Genomic DNA, 19200 nt, shown 5'->3' on the forward strand with positions numbered 1-19200 from the left:
TGAGTTTTATCTGGTAAATCCAAACAACTCCCCCAGAAAAGCCCCAAGTGTGACATTGAATTTGGAATGCCTTGAAAACACTGAGCAGCAGTAACTTAATCTAACTTGCACTGAAGTCACAATGGATTTTACCGGTCACCAACAGGCACTCCAGCTTCTTTCAGCATTTCTTAGGCACCGACATCACTGTCACTATTTGAGACTATATTCATAAGCTCACAGGAAGACCTACTGCTTTCAACTTCATTGTTGTTTTTATTTTTCCTGAGTCATATTGATTTTTCTGAACGGAATACTCCAATACATCATATCATTTTGTTATCAAGTGTAAACACAAGTAGATCCTTTGTAGCCAATGAGAATAAACATGAACTAACTGACCAGCTGAGTGAATACTTAAGTGAAGGTCTTAACAGAGACATGGAAGCCAAGTCTCAATGTTTGATTACAAGACAAATCAGCAATCTTTGTATGCTACTAGAAATTAGAAATCCCTAAAAGCATTCTCAGGTTAATCTCAGAAATACTGAGCTTCAGTAACTTCACCAATATCAGTAGATCTTTACTTTTGTGAGACAGAAGAATCTATTATGGGTTTAGTTACATGATACTATTTGGAATTTGATTTTCCACTGATCTTAAGACTAATCTAAAAAAAAAAAAACAACCAAAAAAACCCCACACACCACCAAGCAATGATTCCCACTCTTAGTGCCAAGACAGATTCTCCAGTTTACTTCTAAATAATTCTTTAAACTGAGGGCGAGTAGTGTAATGAAACTAAGTGAAAGATTAAAACCCATGCAACTGTTCTACAAGAGAAAGCTTTATGCAATTCAGAGGACCTTTTAATAACAGTTGATTGAAGCAGGGATCTAAGCTTAGTTTAATCATTTGGTTTTAAAAGTCAACATTGAATTTTTAATTTCAGGGCAAGACCACATTGATAAACTTAATAAATACACATAACTACTTTTCTTCTCACTTCTCTTTAACTGAAAGGAATGCTGCACATGAAGCATGAAGTTTAAATTAGAGAAAACAGTCAAGTTCTGTCCTTAGTGTTACTACCCACACTAGCACCTTTCCCTGTAAAATTTCTCCACAGTACTTTTCACACCTTTGCCTACCTGGCCTTTGCTTTCTGGCAAATCATGAGAACTGCTTCTCACTTTGCAATCACTCTCCACCTCTACAATCTGTTTTTTCATCCTGTCTTGTCCCAAAGGCCAGAACATGACCCTTGCTTCACACTTAAGCTAGGGGGTAGCAAGGCAGAGGGTCTGAATAGCTGTGTAAGGAGAGACAGCAGCTTTCACAGAGCTGCTCTGTCCTTCCCCTTTTTCACGTGGGTGATGACCAAAAGATGCAATATACAGAATGTTCTCCTATTCCTGGCTTTCTTGAGAATGTAGGAGTTGTCCCTTACCCCAAGGACAATGCAGGTCACTGTTCTCTCACTCCCATACAGAGAACAAAAGGCTGGCTGAGGCCATGAGTTGCAGTTTTTCATCCTCTTTCCAAGGGGGAGGGCAGCAGCACAGTCCTCCAAAGCCTCTCCCCCCACAGGAGCTATCGGAAAGCCAGCCTACTGGCTATGTCAGCTCCCATGTAGTCCAGCTGGGTGAAATACAAGCTTTGTGTACAACACAGCAGCTGCACCAGAACCATGAAGTTTCTACACGAGTTCCCAGTATCACCATCACCACTGAAAGTCCACCTCTGGTTGCAAGCAAGGGAGCACAAAGAGGAGGAGACTGCTGGCATCAACCACCCTGCTGTTCAGCAGCCCCCCTTTGCACTCAGAGCCCATCTGAAAGAAGTCAGGTATTACAGCCACCTGATCACAACTGTACTCACATATGTCACAGACCAGAGAGTTCGACCCCACAGCTTTTTTTCCATCCTTACCTGGTTGTATACATGTTTCCTGGTAATCTAAGCAGCAGTTTCCAAGCTTGACACAATCTCTATCACAACGACAGCTTCCAAAGGTCCTTTCAAAGCAACGACCTTTGCAGGTTTTCACTGTAATATTGGATAGTGTTAGATGTCAGTGGCTGAGCCCAAATCAGTCAACATGCAAAAGAAATGATTAAGGTCAGCATATGGAATGACATAGCTAGTTATTCCACAACTTAGAAAATGGCTGCAAACAGCGACAGCCAAAGGAAAAGTCTTACTCTGACTAAATGTTTATTTTCCTATTGGACAAAAATATTTTTTCATGTTGAACAAAGGGTTCTGTTCTGTTTTAGCAGGAACGTGATGTTTCATTATTGGCAAAAACAAGTTAAATAAAAGACTATGATTCTAGTTGTGAGCACCCCACTTTCTGTATCACCAGAAGATACGAGTACAGTCATGCAGAATACAGATCTCTCTGAGGAAATCTGAACCTAGGTTTTCATTAAGGGTGCTCTAAACAGTGATTATTTTTTTTTGCAGAGAACATTAATCTTCATTTTCACATCTGAACATTCCACCTTCTTTAAATAATTAAAGATTAATTAGAATCCAGACTGCATTGGCTATGCTTGCAACTCTCCCATGCTCGTGCCCTGTTTGAATGACTGTTTTCATACAAATCAAAGGAACTGAAGGAAGCCCCAGTTTCACATCCCGCTGTACCATGGTTAAGGTACCATCTCAAGACACAGGAAGGGCTGTTCCAAACCAGACACAGGAGACACATAATTGAGTGTACTGCTCACTAGCTTAGTTTCTGTTCAGTTTTAATATACAAAAAAATCCCCAAACGTAGCATTCTTCCACTAGACTGGGGTTGCCTGGGAAAAAACAACTTGTGATGCGAAGCATTAACAGCACTTCAGTAGTTGGTCAGTCTGTTTCATCCTGTTCAATCACCAGAAGGGAGTGAGGCAAATCCTTCATCATTTGCCTTCTCTTCTCAAGAATCTTGAGGGGTGTGATATTAGGAAAATGAGATAGTGAACTAATATTGCAAAGTTGTAATAAAATAAGAAAAAACCTAAACAGATTCTGTGGGGAAACTAAGAATTTGAAATGTAGCTAAAAGTAATTTCAGGACTATTTGTTAAGCCGATCAACTTTGAAATTACTCTAGACAGCTGTTCCCGAAGTAAAGCTTGATTTCTTTAAATATCTTTCATAACCTTCTACCTGAAGAAACTTCACCACTGAAAAAACCACTTATTTTTCAGGACAGAAAACAGCCAGAGGAATTCCACAAGGAACATTTTCAGACTACAGTTCTAACCAATAAAAAAAAAAACACACCAACTTTTTTCCTCCCCCTAATTGACTGGAAAAGATGAAAAACATGTTCCAGGACAACATGAAATACAAATTGTTGGTTTAGAGGGTTTTTTTGTTGTTTGTTGAGGGGTTTTTTGTTAATGGTGAACTGAGAAAAGCCAGCCATGTGACATCACCACAGTGACAGTTGGGATACATGGAAGCTGCCAGCCCAGACACTGACTGCTAGGATCAGTTTACCTCTCAAGTACACACATGTAGAGTACACCTAAGGTTTGCTTCTCGGTATTTTCATTTCCCTCTAACTGAAACTGCTTCAAGTAATGCATCCAGTCTTCTTCCCACAGCAAGAAAGGATGGTGTTCTGATACTATCAAAATTAATTTACAAAAAGAAACAAAAAGGAATTTCTTAGAAATATTACTAAAAGGCGTATTAGTTACCATCTTTTGAACAGCTAGGCTTCAGGCCAAATATACATCCTAGGATTGTCGTTAACATGCAGACACAGAGTACCTGTGGGACAGGAAGGAAAAGAAAGTAATCTTAAATGACCACTGAATGGTTTTGAAAGACCTCAATTGCACTGAAATTGATAAACATGCAGACTAGGATGTCAATTTCACTGTCTTCACAGTTTTCACTCACACAATTAGTTACATTGTTTGCAATTAGTTACTGGTACATGACCATTCTTAAATAACTTGGTAAAAAGGAAATACGCAGGACCAGTCTTAACATAGACATGATGATGTATTTCTTTCTCTGAACCAAAAAAAAAAAAGATATTCATGGTTACACATATATCAATTTTATAGAAAACTTTCTTTGCTCCACTTCTTCCTTCCTCCTAGGTTGTTCTAAGAAGGTGAAGCGAAGTTTTGCCATTGACCACAGACTACAAACAGAAGGCATGGCCCTTAAGTGATACTTATAATTTTCTCAGGCAGGAAAACCTTTTCCCACTTCCTAGTATCCAGTTTGTACTAGATGTTGGTCCATACCATGGTAAGCAACTGTGGCATGTCATATTAGACTGACCACAGTGTCTTACACAGACCAGAAACTATGGCCATGTTTATTTTGGATTCTGAAAGTTATCAAACAAGCACCGTATTGTACTTGCCCAGCATTTCAGGGGAAGACCTAATGCCTACTTAAATACACCAAAAGATTCCTTTTAACCTCATTAAATACTGAAATTGGTCCATAAACTCTTTAGGAAAAGTGTATATATTATGAATGCATATACAGTAATTAAAGAGCCCAGGAAAGCCAACAATGCACTTATGATGTCCATTCTATTCAAGTGTAGAATGTAATAAGGCAGTCTGCCAAGAGTCCTGAAAGAGAAGGGACTGTAATAATGCAGATTTTCTCATTCAAAAGCAATTGGGGTGGTATAGGTAGGAGAGAACGTACATGTTGCCTTTCCAGTCATTGTTTTCTGAGGAAAAACTGCTTTCAAGCAATATTTCAATAACTTCACATGCATGTCTATACAGTATCTCCCCTTCTTCACTCCTTCCCCATCAGCAAAAGCTGCCAAATCAGTCTTGAGTATGATGCCCGAGTCATTTTGTAATGTGGCAATAATTCATCCCATTTTAAAATGCACCTGATTATCAAGCTCACGTTTTTAAAGACTGTGAGTACTTGAGTAAATATAAAGTAACTGTGTTTTTAACAAATATATAGTTCACTGTACAATTTTGTTCACCGAGCAGTTAATAAAGACAGTAAAGCAATTCCTAGAATGTGTAGCATTGAAATTCAGATACTATTCAGGACTTGTGAAATGTAAGCTATCATACACCACATTAATCGATATAAAAATATTCCATATATAGCATTCATAAAAAAAGGAATTATAGACTGGATCTGATGAAACTCTGGCCTAGAATTCTGAACGAGGCAAGTCTGGAATGTTAGATTATTCAGCGCAAAGTCTAGCAGAGAAGTAAGTACTTTGAGTTCAAATCTGTCTTTGAATTTACATGGAAAGAATGAAAATAAAAAATAATGAGGGAAAAAAATGGCATTATCAATGCACCCAGATATGCCACAACTGATAGAAAGGTGCAATTCTCCATCAACCCATCAGTCAAAAGTGAACACAACTGCAGAGCTTTGTACTTATTTTCTAAAGAGTATACCAATATGTGCAGTATCAATTATATTTTCTGTTAAATTGGTATTAGCAGTAGTACTTCCACATAAATTCATTTAGACCTTTGAAATCTTCCATGTGAAAGAAACACCTAATAAGAGCACGTGCACAGTCAAGTAGGTAGCATGTCAGATGCAAGATGTCAAAGCCCAGCAAAATCAGTGTACAGTGCAAAACCTAATATTGTCCTTTTACCTTCTTTATTATTTGGAAGTTACAAATTGATTGATTTGTTTTTAAAAAGCCAACTTGAGAACAGTTTTTCAGAGTGACAATATATTGCTTCTCTACTCCCACCAGGCCTTGCTACAAGGGTCAAAGAATAGAATGTCCTCTGACGTGACCACAAACATGCTTTAAAACAAACACCACCCACACCTACTCTATCTGGAAGAGCTTTATTCCCGTATCTTCAAATAGCTACATGACCTATGGGACTTACGCCACCTAAGGCACCCTTGTAACAAAAACCCATTGCAGTGCCTCTAAATGGACTATTAATATTCCCTTATGGAGCTTCAGTGTAGGTAATGCATGGTCAAAACCCAGGAATTTAATTGTGACGCCAAATTAACATAAAAATTAAATCTAAATAAAATTAATTCCAATGTGGATCCCAACTAAAACTGGTAGATCCTCATTAAAGTTCTCACAAACAATTCCTGATGCTTTGGCACCAAATGTTCCTAAATCACAGTTCTGTATTGTATTCCAGATTTTCAGTGTTATACTTCTATGAACATAATTAATTCCAACAAGCAAAAACATGAAAGGATTATGTTCACTGAGGCATACAAGTGTTCTTTTGGGTAGGAAATACTACCAAGTGGTAATGCTACTTGATGCAGTAATGCAACTTGTTTCCTACAAGCAATACCCTGGAAACTTCACAGCATACTACAAATGCTCGCTGCATCTCTACTACAAACCAATTCTGCTCTCAAATTTCTTATATACACACACATCACGAAAAACATTGCCCATGTCCTTACCTGGTATACTATGTCCATCTACAACAAATGAAGATCTAGGAACTTCTATTGACTCATCACATTCAAGTCTTTGCTTTCTTAACATTTGTCCCACTAGCTTAAATTTTAGTCTTAAAAATGTCTTACTGCAATATACTAAAGCTTCCCCTACACACACTTCTTTTCTTTCTTTCACACTTAATAAAGAAGCTTCACAAAACTGGTAAGCTTAGAGGTAAAGCATTTCACAATGTTCAGGGACAGCCAACTAATCCAGCGGACTATACCATGCAATTGCAGCTTAGTGTAAAGGCTCTGAATCAAAGCTTTATCTTGAGCCTGAATGACTTCATTCATGTGCATATTATCCACACAAATGGCACAAATGTTCAGCTGGAACAATGTAAAGCAATTAATACTAGCCAACAGCAGCAGTACTCGACTAGGCACAACAAGAGGGGTTACACTAGCAGTTGACCTGTTGTTAGTTGAAAGGCTCTAAGACTACCAGCTCTTCAGATGACAAGGAATATTAAAGCTAGCCCTAAAGGTCACCCAGGCACAGAAAGTCATCTCACTGCTGCAGTCCAAGTGCAGAATAATTTACTTTGTCTCTTGCTATATGGGACCTTGCTGCAGCAGGCAGGTTACCAATATTACCTGAACTATTTTACATACAGGTAGCCCAGTTTTGCGGTGCTGCAGTCTGTATGAAGATTATGTATTCTTTAAATCTATATAAGAACAAGAAGTTGCACACACAGTTTAAAATTTAGTATCAAGAACCCTGTTAGAACCCTGCAGCAAGTACCAGACTCAAAACTCTAGTTACCACCACACTGTCAACCTTACACCTGCCATCATGGTTTAGTCTGTCTTTTTAAACAAAAGGAGAAAAAAATCCTACCTGTCCTCTCTCCCATATTCTTCCCCTCAAAAAAGAGAAAGCAAGAAATGAGAAAAAGATGCAATTAAGAAAGAATATGGGAATCCAACATTTAGTAGGAAGACAAATAAAGAATCTGGCTTTTCTATACACAAAAGTAGCACATGAACACTTCATGATCTGTAACTTGGGAGATTGCGAGGACAAAATGTTAGGTTTGGTTTTAATACAGTGTCTGAGAAAATTCTTTAAACCAACACTTAACAATTGCAGTGAAGAAAGTGTCCTTTTTAGTTTGAAAAATATTTTTTTTAAAAAGTTTGCTTTGGAATTAAAAAACATTGTCATCTAGGGATGAATCTCTCTCCCATCACCACTTCCTTTATGTAGGAGGAAGCAATAAAAGCTTTGCTTTGTAAACATTATAGCGGTCAGGAATAGGTGGTTAAGTGGAAAACTGCAATCCCCAAAAACATTTCAAAAGCCTTTTATTTTGAGCTGGGCAGATGCAAATATGATAACATGGTTAGAGAGCACAATCATTTCCATCACTCATCTCTAGAACTGCAGCTCAGGAAAATTTCTCAGCGGTGATTTTGGGGAGTTGGCAGAACAGCCACAAAACCAACAAGCATGCAGGCTGCAGACATCAAATCCTAAAGGGACTGGTCAACTGTACAGGTCTTAGCGACACAGAAAGAAATCTCTCACCAGCCTTAGATACCATCACCTTTCCTTTGCTATCATATTTTACTCTTCCTTTACAGTCAATGCTACTGTCCCTTTCTCTTCACTCTTCCCTAGCTCCACCTACCTCCCCTACTCATCTATTCTGCATTTTCTTTGGCAAAGAATGCATTGATATTTCTTTTAAGGAATAATGATTCTGAATTAAGTTTATTTCTGTGTTGATCTTCCTTACTCTTTGCCTACCACGTACTCAGTTGCTTTCTGTCTTCCTTTCTTCAACCCTGGTACTCCATAGCCAACAAAATGCATCACTCCAAGGTTTAAGGTACTTTCATTAACAACTATGCAATTAAAGTAGTGGGAAGTAGTGGTTTTCCATTCTGATCACCATGATTGACTCTCACAGTTGTGTCACGTCTGTCTATGAAGGGAGAACGTCTAGCCTGGGTCTGTAATGCCAATATTAAAAAAAAAAACATGGAATTTTCCAAAACTACTTGGATCTGTGAAGAACATACCATGTTTTCACCATTTTGTGTGCCTAGAATAGATGACTAATGATCTGGACCTTAAAACTGAGATGTCTTTGAGAAAGAATTTCATCTGAAAAGTGTAAAGAACAGAGTAATAAATAATGAATTTAAAGTAAGAACAGAGTCACCTTCTGTCTTAAAAGGGCATTGTTAGAAGTGCAGCAAGCATACTGTACAGAGAAAAAAAAACAACTCATCTACACTTGTCAGGGGCAGTGGAACACTTACTTATGTTTCTGAAAGATTTTTAAACAGGGATAACCCCTCAACAGCTCAGTTTTATTCAGAAGAAGGGGATACTTAATGAAGTTTACTATACTGAAAGGAGGTAGATACTTCACTTATTCCAGCACAACTACATACTTAAAATAAGTCATCTAAAAAAATAAATAAAAAATAAAGCAGCTATCAGTACTGAAACAAGTGCACCGCCTCCTTCTTGCACCACTCATCTCTTCTTTCGATCTTTGTAAATATTTTTGTGCTCTTCAAAGGCTTGCTTCTGTTGATCCACATTCCACACCTAGAGCCCAGGAGGAAGAGGAAAGCCACTGAGCCTCACAGGTCCTGGTTGTCTTGAAACACTGAAGGTGACTGAACTATCCTTAAGTCAGTGGAAGGAAAAGCTGGAGCTTCCACCCAAAATCTTTTCAGAGCTAAAGATTTACTCTAAAAATACATAGGTATTATTGTTTTTCTTCTCAAAGCAGTGCACAGATCTACTCTCACTGTTTCTATTGAATGTTCTTAAGAATACTACATACTATTGCAACCTATGGTCATTCAAAGGACAAGAATATTTTAGAGGTAGCTTGAACTATTGTAAGATACCATAAAAAGCCCTCACAGAGCTTACCAAAGAGTGATTAACAGTTCATTTGCAGGAAGTTATCAGCAGAAGATATTATACTATAGCTCTCTAAATACCTTCCAAACCTATTAAAGTGTCTGGTTTTTAACAGGAAACAAACAAAAAGACAGGACCTAAAATATTTTTATTTGTTGCTCGTCCAACTGTATAGGTACGTTATTGTCTTAGAAGGCATTAACACACGAGCTGTTACTAAAGTACACACATTTTACCCCCTGGCTGTTTTGTTTCTCAATGCATTTAGTCATGGGAGAATTTACAGAGAAACTGAAGTGCAACTATACACTACCCAAAAAGATGAGGAAATATAACTTCTGGTTAAAGTCCCAGAAAACAGATAGCAGCTGACTGCTGTTTAACCAGCAGGTAGGTTTTTGTAAAAATCTAAGGATAAACAGGACTGAAAACCGATCTTGGTTTATGAGAAAGTAATATTGCACTTTCAAAACAATTACTTTATTCAGCACAGCAGACCATGAACACCAAATAAACACCAACACATGCCACCTACCTTAGTGGCAACCACGTATGAATGTGTCATTACACAGAAAGAGAAGAAGCTGTCAGTATTATGCCAGCTCAAACCTGTCATCCAAACAAGCAGCACTTGACCCATGAATAAAAGCAAAACTGGAGAAGGAAAATATGGCCTTGAGCCATGTTCATGGTCTCCCTATTCCAAAAGTCCCTTTTCAAGAATAGCAATGTCATGAGAGTTGTAACAAGAACAGTGTAAAAAGGAGACTGCTTCTACTGGTACTGATAGTACCACCAAATACACCAATTAAACTTATACTCGCCTCCATTTTCCTGTGGCAGATGCTGATGCTGCTGCCACCACGACAGCAACATTAGGCTGCACAGGAAGACACAGTGACCTTAAAAAGCAAGTAAAGAAATCCTGTAAAACACTAAGAAAATAAGGAGTGTCAAAAAATTGCAGAACCAAAATGGTATGGGAAGAAGATGTGACAAATAAGCTTTCAAAGATATTTACTATGGGTCTTTACTTTTTAAGTTAATAGCTATCTCTACAGAGAGTCTAACCATTTAAAGTACTAATGTCTTCCTTATTTTAGCATCCAAGAGCCTTGCAGAACTGCATGGAAGTGCTGTTTGGACCTCCCTACTCCCAGCAGTTTGGCTGCCTTTGCTTGGGACCAGTTATCCAATACTGTTTCAGCTGTTGAGAGCACTGTCTGGGAAACCTCAACAAGCCTTGAAGACAGCTCTTCAACAAAAAGCTAAAAGAAGTCTCAGCAGAGTCACCTCTTACCTTGTGTAGCCAGCTCTTGCCTCCACCCCCTGCCTGAGCCATCTTACAGCCACACTGCAGTCATGCCCGTCCTGGCCAAGCACTCTTGATCCTGACCCCAGTCACTCACCTGTTTTGCCTGAATCGACCAAATGGCTGATCCTAGCACACTACAGGCTAATCCATCAGCAGATACTCTACACTCAGATTCCTAGGCACAACGTGGATGTTTTCAGGCAGGCAAGCAGCTAGTGGTGTTGACAGAAGCACACAAGTCATACAGCTGGGTGTACTTCAGCCTGTTCCAAGCTTTGCAGTCCAGCTGGAATTTAGGAAGCCAGAAGCACTCATACACTGCACTGAGGGATGACCAAAACCTCCCAGATGGCTTAAATACTCCAGCTCAGCTACATAAGAGTATCTTGCAGCCTGTCCTAAACTCTATGCTGTTTTGCATATGCTGAAAGCAATACCTAAACTACCCACCCCAAAGTGAGCTTATTCTTAGAGAAGAAGTATTCTTAGAGAAGTATTCTTAGCAAAGTTGCAATCACACTTTTGGATGCAGCTAGGCCACAGTCAAAGTCAACCTAGTTTGGCAATAAAATTTAAAATGAGTTCTGAGTTCAATTATAAACAAAGATAGTTCCTACTCTCCATTGGTGAGGATTTTCATATAATTGGATTTTTTTTTTTTCAGTACAAAGAAGGCCTCAATTCCTGCAAGTGTTTCTTTGAAGAATTTTTTTTACTTCATATCAGCTTTGTCATCTAGGATAGGATATGCTGATTAGCTCTGTGAAATAAATTGCAATTAAAGCAAGAATACAAGTTAACCCTGGAAGCCCTAGAGAGTTACAATGGACTTGATAATCTTAAAAATCTTTTCCAACCTAAAAGGTTCTAAATATTTCTTAGCTTTTTACTGTGTGAGAGCGACATTATGGTTTTTTCTTCAATGCCCAGCATGAAGGCACCCACCTGAAGAGTAAAGAAATTTTGCATTTACAAGTTCCTGTGTATAATGAGAATTATTTGCAAATTCATCCTTGAAAAATGAACTGACTGAAGACAAACATGAAGACTTAAAATGGTCTTAAAATTCACCAAATGCCAAATTTTCTTTTGATAAGTTAAATTGGATAAAAATATAGTTATTGTATTTATAGCTACAATTACATTGTAATTCAATTCATTTAAGCAAGATAAACAGCAAATGCAATTAGTAAAAATTGGTGTTTAATAAGAGGTATTTTTTTGTGTGTCTTCTGAATTCAAAATAAGCCACTACTGGACCTAAAGAGCTGTAATGTTAACTGAAGACAGCTAAGACACTTACTGTAGAAAATCCTTGTTTCCAAACACTGGAATAGATTTTCCTACAAAATATTAAGATATTGGAGACTGGCCAAGAACTGATTTAATAATTTTGAACCAAAAGCACTTCAAAGTATTTAAACTATGGCCAGCCTGTCACTGCCATTTTTTACTTTATATTACAAAGGAAGTTTGATGCTAAATGAAGTTAAATAGCCTAACAGTCAGGAACTGTAATATTACTGTTAAGATGCGTCAAATTACTTGGAACACAAAAGTCCCATCTAAGCTCAACCCAGCACTCTCACAGGAACAATTTCAGCAAAGACTACTTTTCCTTACTGAAAAAGGAAAAAAAAGGCTAGGCACAAAGCAAAACAGTACAAAAATGGCTGAAATTGAATGATATGCCAAGGGCCAAAAAAGACTAGAGGAAAGACTGAATGTGTCACCCAGGCCTCCCAGACTCATGCAAAGTACAATATTATTGAATCCAGTGCTTAAGAACTGACTGATACCCACGAAAATACCCATGCTGAAGTTGGCTGAAGTCAATAACCATGTTCCAAACCACAGGGTTTGGGCACAAACACTTTGCTATCATTCTCTTTCCTCACATGAGTTATGCTAATTTCCAAGCCTGTATGATGAGCACAATGGGAAAATTCATGAATGCAGTCCTTACCCATGAATTAAGACAATGTTGTAGCAACACAGCAGCAACGGCAGAAGACAGAAGTCCATTCTGTTACTACACCCCTTTCAGAAGCCCAAACCCAAGAGCAGAACAAGCTGTTGAAGCAGCGTGTTGGCCCAGACCCTTCAACAGGTCCAACTCATTTCCCACTTGCTCTCTCACTAACTACTCCCTATCTCTACTTCTTCAACAGCACATGTAGAAGAGAAAGTAAGATTAAGTTGACAAAATTAAACGGGCATTTTCCATCTTTTCTGGAGAAAGAATATGGAAATACATTATTCTGAATAACCACTAACCTATACAAACCTCAGACATATTTAGGAGGAAAACCAGCAGCATTAGAACAACCAAAATGCAATCTTTCAGACAGATACGCAAGAAAATGTTGTTTCCACACCATCTCTGTGGGGGAAGAACAACCAAACCTACAGCTGTCTCCATAATCCTGACACAGCACACCCATCTCTCCCTGTATAAGCAGAAAGTCAACAGCTATGGGTAATTTTGGAAGAAAGTGAGGAAAAACTTCCAGGACTCTTATATAAGGTATCTTTATAGACAACAGATCTCTCTTCCATAGTTAAGACTCTCTCCTGACTGCAGCAACAGCAGATATTGCCAAGAGATATTCTCCCTTGGGCCTAAACTGTCTCACTTAACATAAATGGGGGTTTATGATTCAGATCTTACACATGAAACTTAATATAGAGACCAACGGGAAACTGGAAGCAGATTTATAGAATCATAAGGCTAGAAGGTACTTTAAGAGGTCTTCAGTACAATCTCCTGCCCAAAGTTGGGTCAAAACTGACTTCAGACCTGGTTGCTCAGGGCTTTATCTTGTTGAGTCTTGAAAAGTTCCAAGGGTGGAGACAACACAATCACTCTGTGCAATCTGTTCCACCACTTAAGTATCCTCATAGTAATTGCTCCCTGACCCACATCCAGTACCAATTTCTCCTGTTTCAATTTATTGCCATTGTCTCATTCTCTCACTGTGCACGTCAGCGTTCATCACACATCAACACACATAGGTGTTCATCACTCAAGCCATCTCTTCCCCAGGCTGAACCAATCCAGGTCCCTTGGCCTCTCCTTACAGGGGAAGGGCTCCGGCACCAGACCACCTTGGTGGCACTCTGCTGAACTCACTCCAGTTGAATTGATCTTTCTTGTACTGGAGGGCCCCAGGCCAAACATAGTATTCCAGGTAGGATCTAACAAGTGTCAAGTATAGGGGAAGAAAAAACTTGGTTTACCAGCCCCTGGATACAGCCCAGCGCACTTAACTTCCACTGCTAGATAAAAGGGCAACTGAGACCAGCACAGAAGCTCCCAAGGATACCATCTTTATTGTGGTGCCCTTCACTGGCTTCAGTTTGCAGATTACAACACCTTGTCCCACCCACTGCCTCAGTCTGATAAAGAGTCCACTAACCATCCAAAAGAAGAAGTAACTAAACCTACACAGGAGTACAACCACATACCCTGAGGATTGCTTCTCACTGTATCTGCAGCTTTCCTGGCATATACACAGAGTTACACTGTCTCAATTCACTACCTAAAACTGTTTTAATTCACAGGTATTATAGAATTTCTAGCTACCTTCTCAGTGAATTTCAGAAGGCAATTGAATAGAAGAAAGTTTCAGAAGATTTAGTTTGGCACATGCATAAAACACTAGTCTTAAAAAAAAAAAAACTGGACTGCCTTAAAGGAACAAATAATCTCAGACAAATATTTTGTAGGTGTATTTCCACACCATTTTTTAAAACCTCACAATTTATTATCTTTATGCACTCTGAAATGCTCGAGTTACTCTTTAGAGGAGATTAACACACTTTCAATGTTTCAGTGTGGACTTTATCTGGAATTCTGATGATTACTTTTTTTTTTTTATGATCAGGAATTCTCAAGTTGCAAAAACTCCTTAAGAAATTTTTAGCAAAAGCATCTAAATGAGTTTTCCAGTTCTGACAAAGAAAGCCTGAAATATTCAAAAAAGAAACATTGTCTATTTTGTTACTTTTTTCCCCTCAATGTTTCAGCTGTTACAAACGCATGGAAAATTTTATTTTAATGGAACGAGTGAATCAGACCAAAATGCAATGCCTGAGAGTCACCGGCAAGCTGGAATAGAAAACCTCAAACCTAAGCAAGACCTACACTAGTCTCAGGCAGCAGCATGCTGCTCAGTCACACAACAGCAGCAAGCAGCTCATTGGACTTCGAGGGACAAAGGTACGAGCTCAGGTAATCGGCAAGATGCCAAAAGAAAATGTATGCACAGAAACTGCACTGGATAAAAGGATCGCTGTCTGTCACAACTACTCAAAGCTGGATGTTTTCATTCTGTTGCCTTAGAGAAACACCATGAGTTAGTAAACCCTTGTAGGCCTGTCCCACTGTTTGCAGAATCCCCCCGTACAGCAAGAAACAGAAGAGCTACCTGCATTGTGTTCTGAACTTAATTAAAATGCTTCCCACAACAAACACTGCTAGAAGTGGAGGTGACTACCACTTCTTTATCTACCTACACCCTCCCTCAACCAATGTACATTCAGTTAACAACTATGTACTGCCATGTAACACAGAAGCTTCTGGAGCAACCAGCAAAACTCATGGGTACGGTTCACATGGTACAACCTTTCATACATGGGAACTCTGCAGCTCATGTATGGAAGCCAGGAATATCAAAGTTCCATTCATGAACTGTACAAGCATCTACAAGTGGCAGGCACATGGATAAGAAGAAGGGAATGCAAGTAAGTTTGTTTTGGGTTTAGTGGTTGTTTTTTTTTCTGGAAAGCACAGTAATTCAAGTATTCTCTAATCACCAGAAACACACTCATCACTCACTTTTACCGTTTCTCATTGTCCAATCCAAAATGCCAAGCAGATAGGTCTCCTTTTTTACATCGGGGTGTTATCATAAATGCATTGGGCTTGTGAGAAAGAACAAACTGTCACTGCCAGCACCAATTTTCCACTTTCTAACATATTTCAGTTACATATATTCTTGTTTCACTCAATCCACTATCACCTGCAGCATACAGAAAGTTTTTCAAGTTCTCAGAATACTCTTAAGTTGTCTCAGTATCTGCATTAGCCAAAACCAATACCGCATGGTCATTTATATTTAGAAATTTTTAATTATTTCTGTAGAGATGCCATATTTCACTCTACACTTTAGTCAGCACAGGACGAATGTTTCTCCAGTTCTCAGGGAACAGCAGTTTGGAAAATAAGGCCTTATTTCAGAAGAGTAAGTACCTGCAAACATTTTAGCTTGTGCTCAAATCCAGTCTTAAAGTGGCTATGTATCTCTAATAATTCTGTTGTATTAGAGCATAAAAAGCTCACAGTAACAACATTAGGTTATTTTCCACTATTACTACCAATCTCTAAGCCTGAAAAAAAGCTGAGCTGTTTTCACCAGCCAGCTGCAATGGCTTTTATGGCGCAACCTAACCTCCCTAGAAGACAGTGAAATAATGGAACAAGATACCTTTATTTAAGGGGACTTTTCATCAGAACAGTTGCCAAAAAAGCGTCTACATAGGAACTACCATAGACCCTTACATGAATTTTGATATTTTTCTTATCATGTTCTGACAAGCTTGGAAACGCAACTGACCCGTTATGTCAGGAAGTATGAGCAACATGTAATCGCTGCGATATGGTGGATGGTTCAATTGAAAGAGTAACCAGATTACTAGGCTATCGGTAAATCTGTAAAGGCATCTTGATCCTTACACTTTAATGCACTGAAAGAGGACTACTTATGGATATATATATGTAATAGAGTCTGTCACAGCTCTACTGAAGCTTCCACAAATGCTGCAGTTCTTTCACCTTTATAATGATTTTAGCCTCATAATGATCGCTCCAGGAAGTCTGGAAGGTCTTATTTTCCCATCTCTACAGGGAGGATAATTATAATACAGAAGCATGGCTAAAACTGGAAAGTGACCTACCTGCTAACAATGGCTTTGGCCACCAGGGCCTCCGGACCAGCGCTGAAAGTGCCTCCAAGCAGCACTTGGCAACAATTTCAGTGCACGGTACTTCAAATTCAGTAAAAGCTAGTTATTGTACCTCCTCTGTCCTTTCAGCTCTTGACATTTTCAGCTTTTCTAGCTATATTTTCCTGGTTTAACTTGGTTTTGTCTTCCCTGGTGTCCCCCCTACACCAAACAGCTAAACCCACATGATGACAGATGGGGCCACCATTAATGCTACGGAAGAATCAAGACAATCCAACCCTGAGCGCTATCAGAAGAATAAGATAGATCAAGTGAAAAATTACGACTCCCCGCCCCAGGCAGGTCGCTGTCTACAGGAAAGAGCGTACGACAAGCACCGCGCCGCTGCCCGCAGCTGGCTCCTGAGGCGGGCGGGCGCCGTCCGCAGCACGGCGGGCGCCCTGAGGAGCCGCGGGTGCCCAGGGCGGTTTCCCTCTCCCGACGCCGCTCCAGGCCGGCCGGACAGATCCCCGGAGGCTCTGAAGGGCCCGCCACGGGCTACTCTCGCCCTCGTCCCCGAGGAGAGGCTTGTCCATCCCCAGCCCCGCGGGGAGAAGCACCTGCCCCCCGCCGCACCACTCCCCCCGGCGGCCGCCGGCGAGGCGAGTCCCGGGGAAGGCCGCCCGCCCCCCAGCTGCCGGCGGCCCCCCGGCCCTTACCAGGGAGAGCACTTTGTAGGTGTTGGGGTCCTTGCTCTTGCCGCCCGGAGCTTTCTCCGGCTCCTCGGCCACCTCCATGGCCGGCAGCATGGGCACGGCCGCAGGCTGCAGCCCGCCGTCAGCCGCCCCTATCCCACCGAAGTGGTCTTCGTGGCCCTTCGCCGCCGCTCGTTGCCCGTTACCCTGCATCGTCCCCACCGCTCTACCCTCCGCCTGCCGCGGCCGCGGCTATTAATAGCGTGGCTGCCCGGCTCCGCCCCGCCCGAGAGCGCGGCTGCCGGCGGCCCCCGCTCCCCCGCCGGCCCCCGCTCCCCCGCCGGCTTCCCCGCCGGCCGCGGTACGGGGGAGGCGGCGGGCTGTTCCTCTCCCTCCCCGCCCGCCCCGCTCGGCCGCCCCACGCTTGTCGCCCCCTCCCCGCAGGTGAGGGCGGGTCGCGGCCACCCCTCCCTGCGGGCAGGGCGGCGGGGAGACGGGGCCGCGGAGGTGCGGCGGCAGCTCGCCGTGACATCACGGCGCTCCAAAATAGCGTCCGGGGGAGGGCGCCGGGCCGTGTTTATGAGGGAGCGCGGAGAAAGTTTCCGCCGCCCGACCCCCGCCGCGGGAAGCGGGCGGAGGCGCGGCCTTCCCCGAAGCCGCCCGGCGGCGGCGGCGCAGGTGTGCGCGGCCCCGGGGAGGCGGGGGGTGCTGGTCCCGGCGCCTTCTTTGGCAGCCCGATCTCTGCTCGCCGGAGCTTTATTATGTCTTCCCTGGTGATCTCTCCCGCAGGCTGAGGGTGCTCTTCTCCCTGCCTGCTGGCCTTCGCCCCTTCCCGGGGCGGCGGCTCCCGCTGCCGGCCACGCAGTGCCCGCGGGGCGCCCAGGCAAGCCCCCCAGGCGGGGCAGCAGCAGCCGGGTGCTCGCACAGCCGGAGCGGCAGCTCGGCAGGGCGCCCTCAGTGCCCTCCGGGGGACATTTCTTCTCGTTTGGGGTGACTTGGGGCAGACTGCCTCCCGGCCGGCCCGCGCTCAGGAGGTGCAGCCGTGAAACTCCGGTCTGGGTACCCTGCTGGGTCTTGGTTCTGGGCAGGCACCGTGTCGCTCCGTGGTGCCGCCTCCCGCCGATTCCCACTGATTTCAGCCCTGCCGGTGGTTGCCGAGGGGTCGGGGCGCTGCTGGCGCCGTTACCGGCCCTGCCTGCCGGTGGGGCGAGCCAGCGGGGCAGCCTGCCACCGCAGGGGCTGCGGGGGGGCCGCACGCCTGCTGGCCCCGGCAATAGCTGAGCTGCTCCTCGTTTCTCTAAGAGATGGGCGAGTGTTCAGTAGTGTCAAGATTCACAAAGTATGCCTAAAATTGCTGCAACTATCTCGTTCTCCATTACTGCTTAAGTTGTAGCATGCATCGTTATGTATATTGACATTAGACAGTCTTTCAGTTCTAACGTGCTGATGGTTTTGATTTCCTAGGGCTTGAGGAGTCTATGGTAGGTGTATTTTAACGGTCAGTGCACTCAGAAGAGTGGCACTTGCATAATTTGTGACAAAATCCTCCATGTTTTCTAAAAAATCGCAGTGGTGAAGTGAAAACTCCTGCTGGAAATTATTTTGATAGCTGTCAAAATGTTGTTGCTGTGTTTTCTGTTTCAGCTGAGTTGCGCAGTCAGGCTGCCACTACAATTTTCCTTTAAAAACAGTTGTAATGATAGAGCATTTACTAACCGCTGCTGCTCCGTAGTACTGCTGCAGCTCACAGCATACTGAAGGTTACTGCAGAGCTGCCCTCAGGGGCCTGTTGTCATCTAATGAGGTTCCATAGGTGCAGTCTTGAGAATTTCTACACTGACGTTTCATTTGATCACAAAGGGAAAAAAAATTTAAAAAAGGCAATAGAGTCTGTAAGAACTAAGCTC

At 42.0% G+C, this 19200-nt stretch overlaps 1 protein-coding gene across 1 annotated transcript in view; it reads right to left on the bottom strand.

The window, feature by feature from the left end:
• The window catches only part of ENPP1 (ectonucleotide pyrophosphatase/phosphodiesterase 1), a 55591-nt gene extending 38033 nt beyond the window's left edge, over nucleotides 1-17558 (bottom strand). Inside the window, exons 1-3 of the mRNA XM_040597559.1 lie at nucleotides 17318-17558; nucleotides 3684-3756; nucleotides 1912-2028 (exon numbers count right to left, since the gene is read on the bottom strand). Of these exons, the coding sequence (XP_040453493.1) occupies nucleotides 1912-2028; nucleotides 3684-3756; nucleotides 17318-17506 (379 nt within the window). The 5' untranslated portion in view covers nucleotides 17507-17558. The remainder of the gene's footprint in view (nucleotides 1-1911; nucleotides 2029-3683; nucleotides 3757-17317) is intronic.
• Nucleotides 17559-19200: the final 1642 nt, after the last annotated feature.

This window comes from Falco naumanni, chromosome 6, assembly GCF_017639655.2.
Source record: "Falco naumanni isolate bFalNau1 chromosome 6, bFalNau1.pat, whole genome shotgun sequence".
Lineage (NCBI taxonomy): Eukaryota > Metazoa > Chordata > Aves > Falconiformes > Falconidae > Falco > Falco naumanni.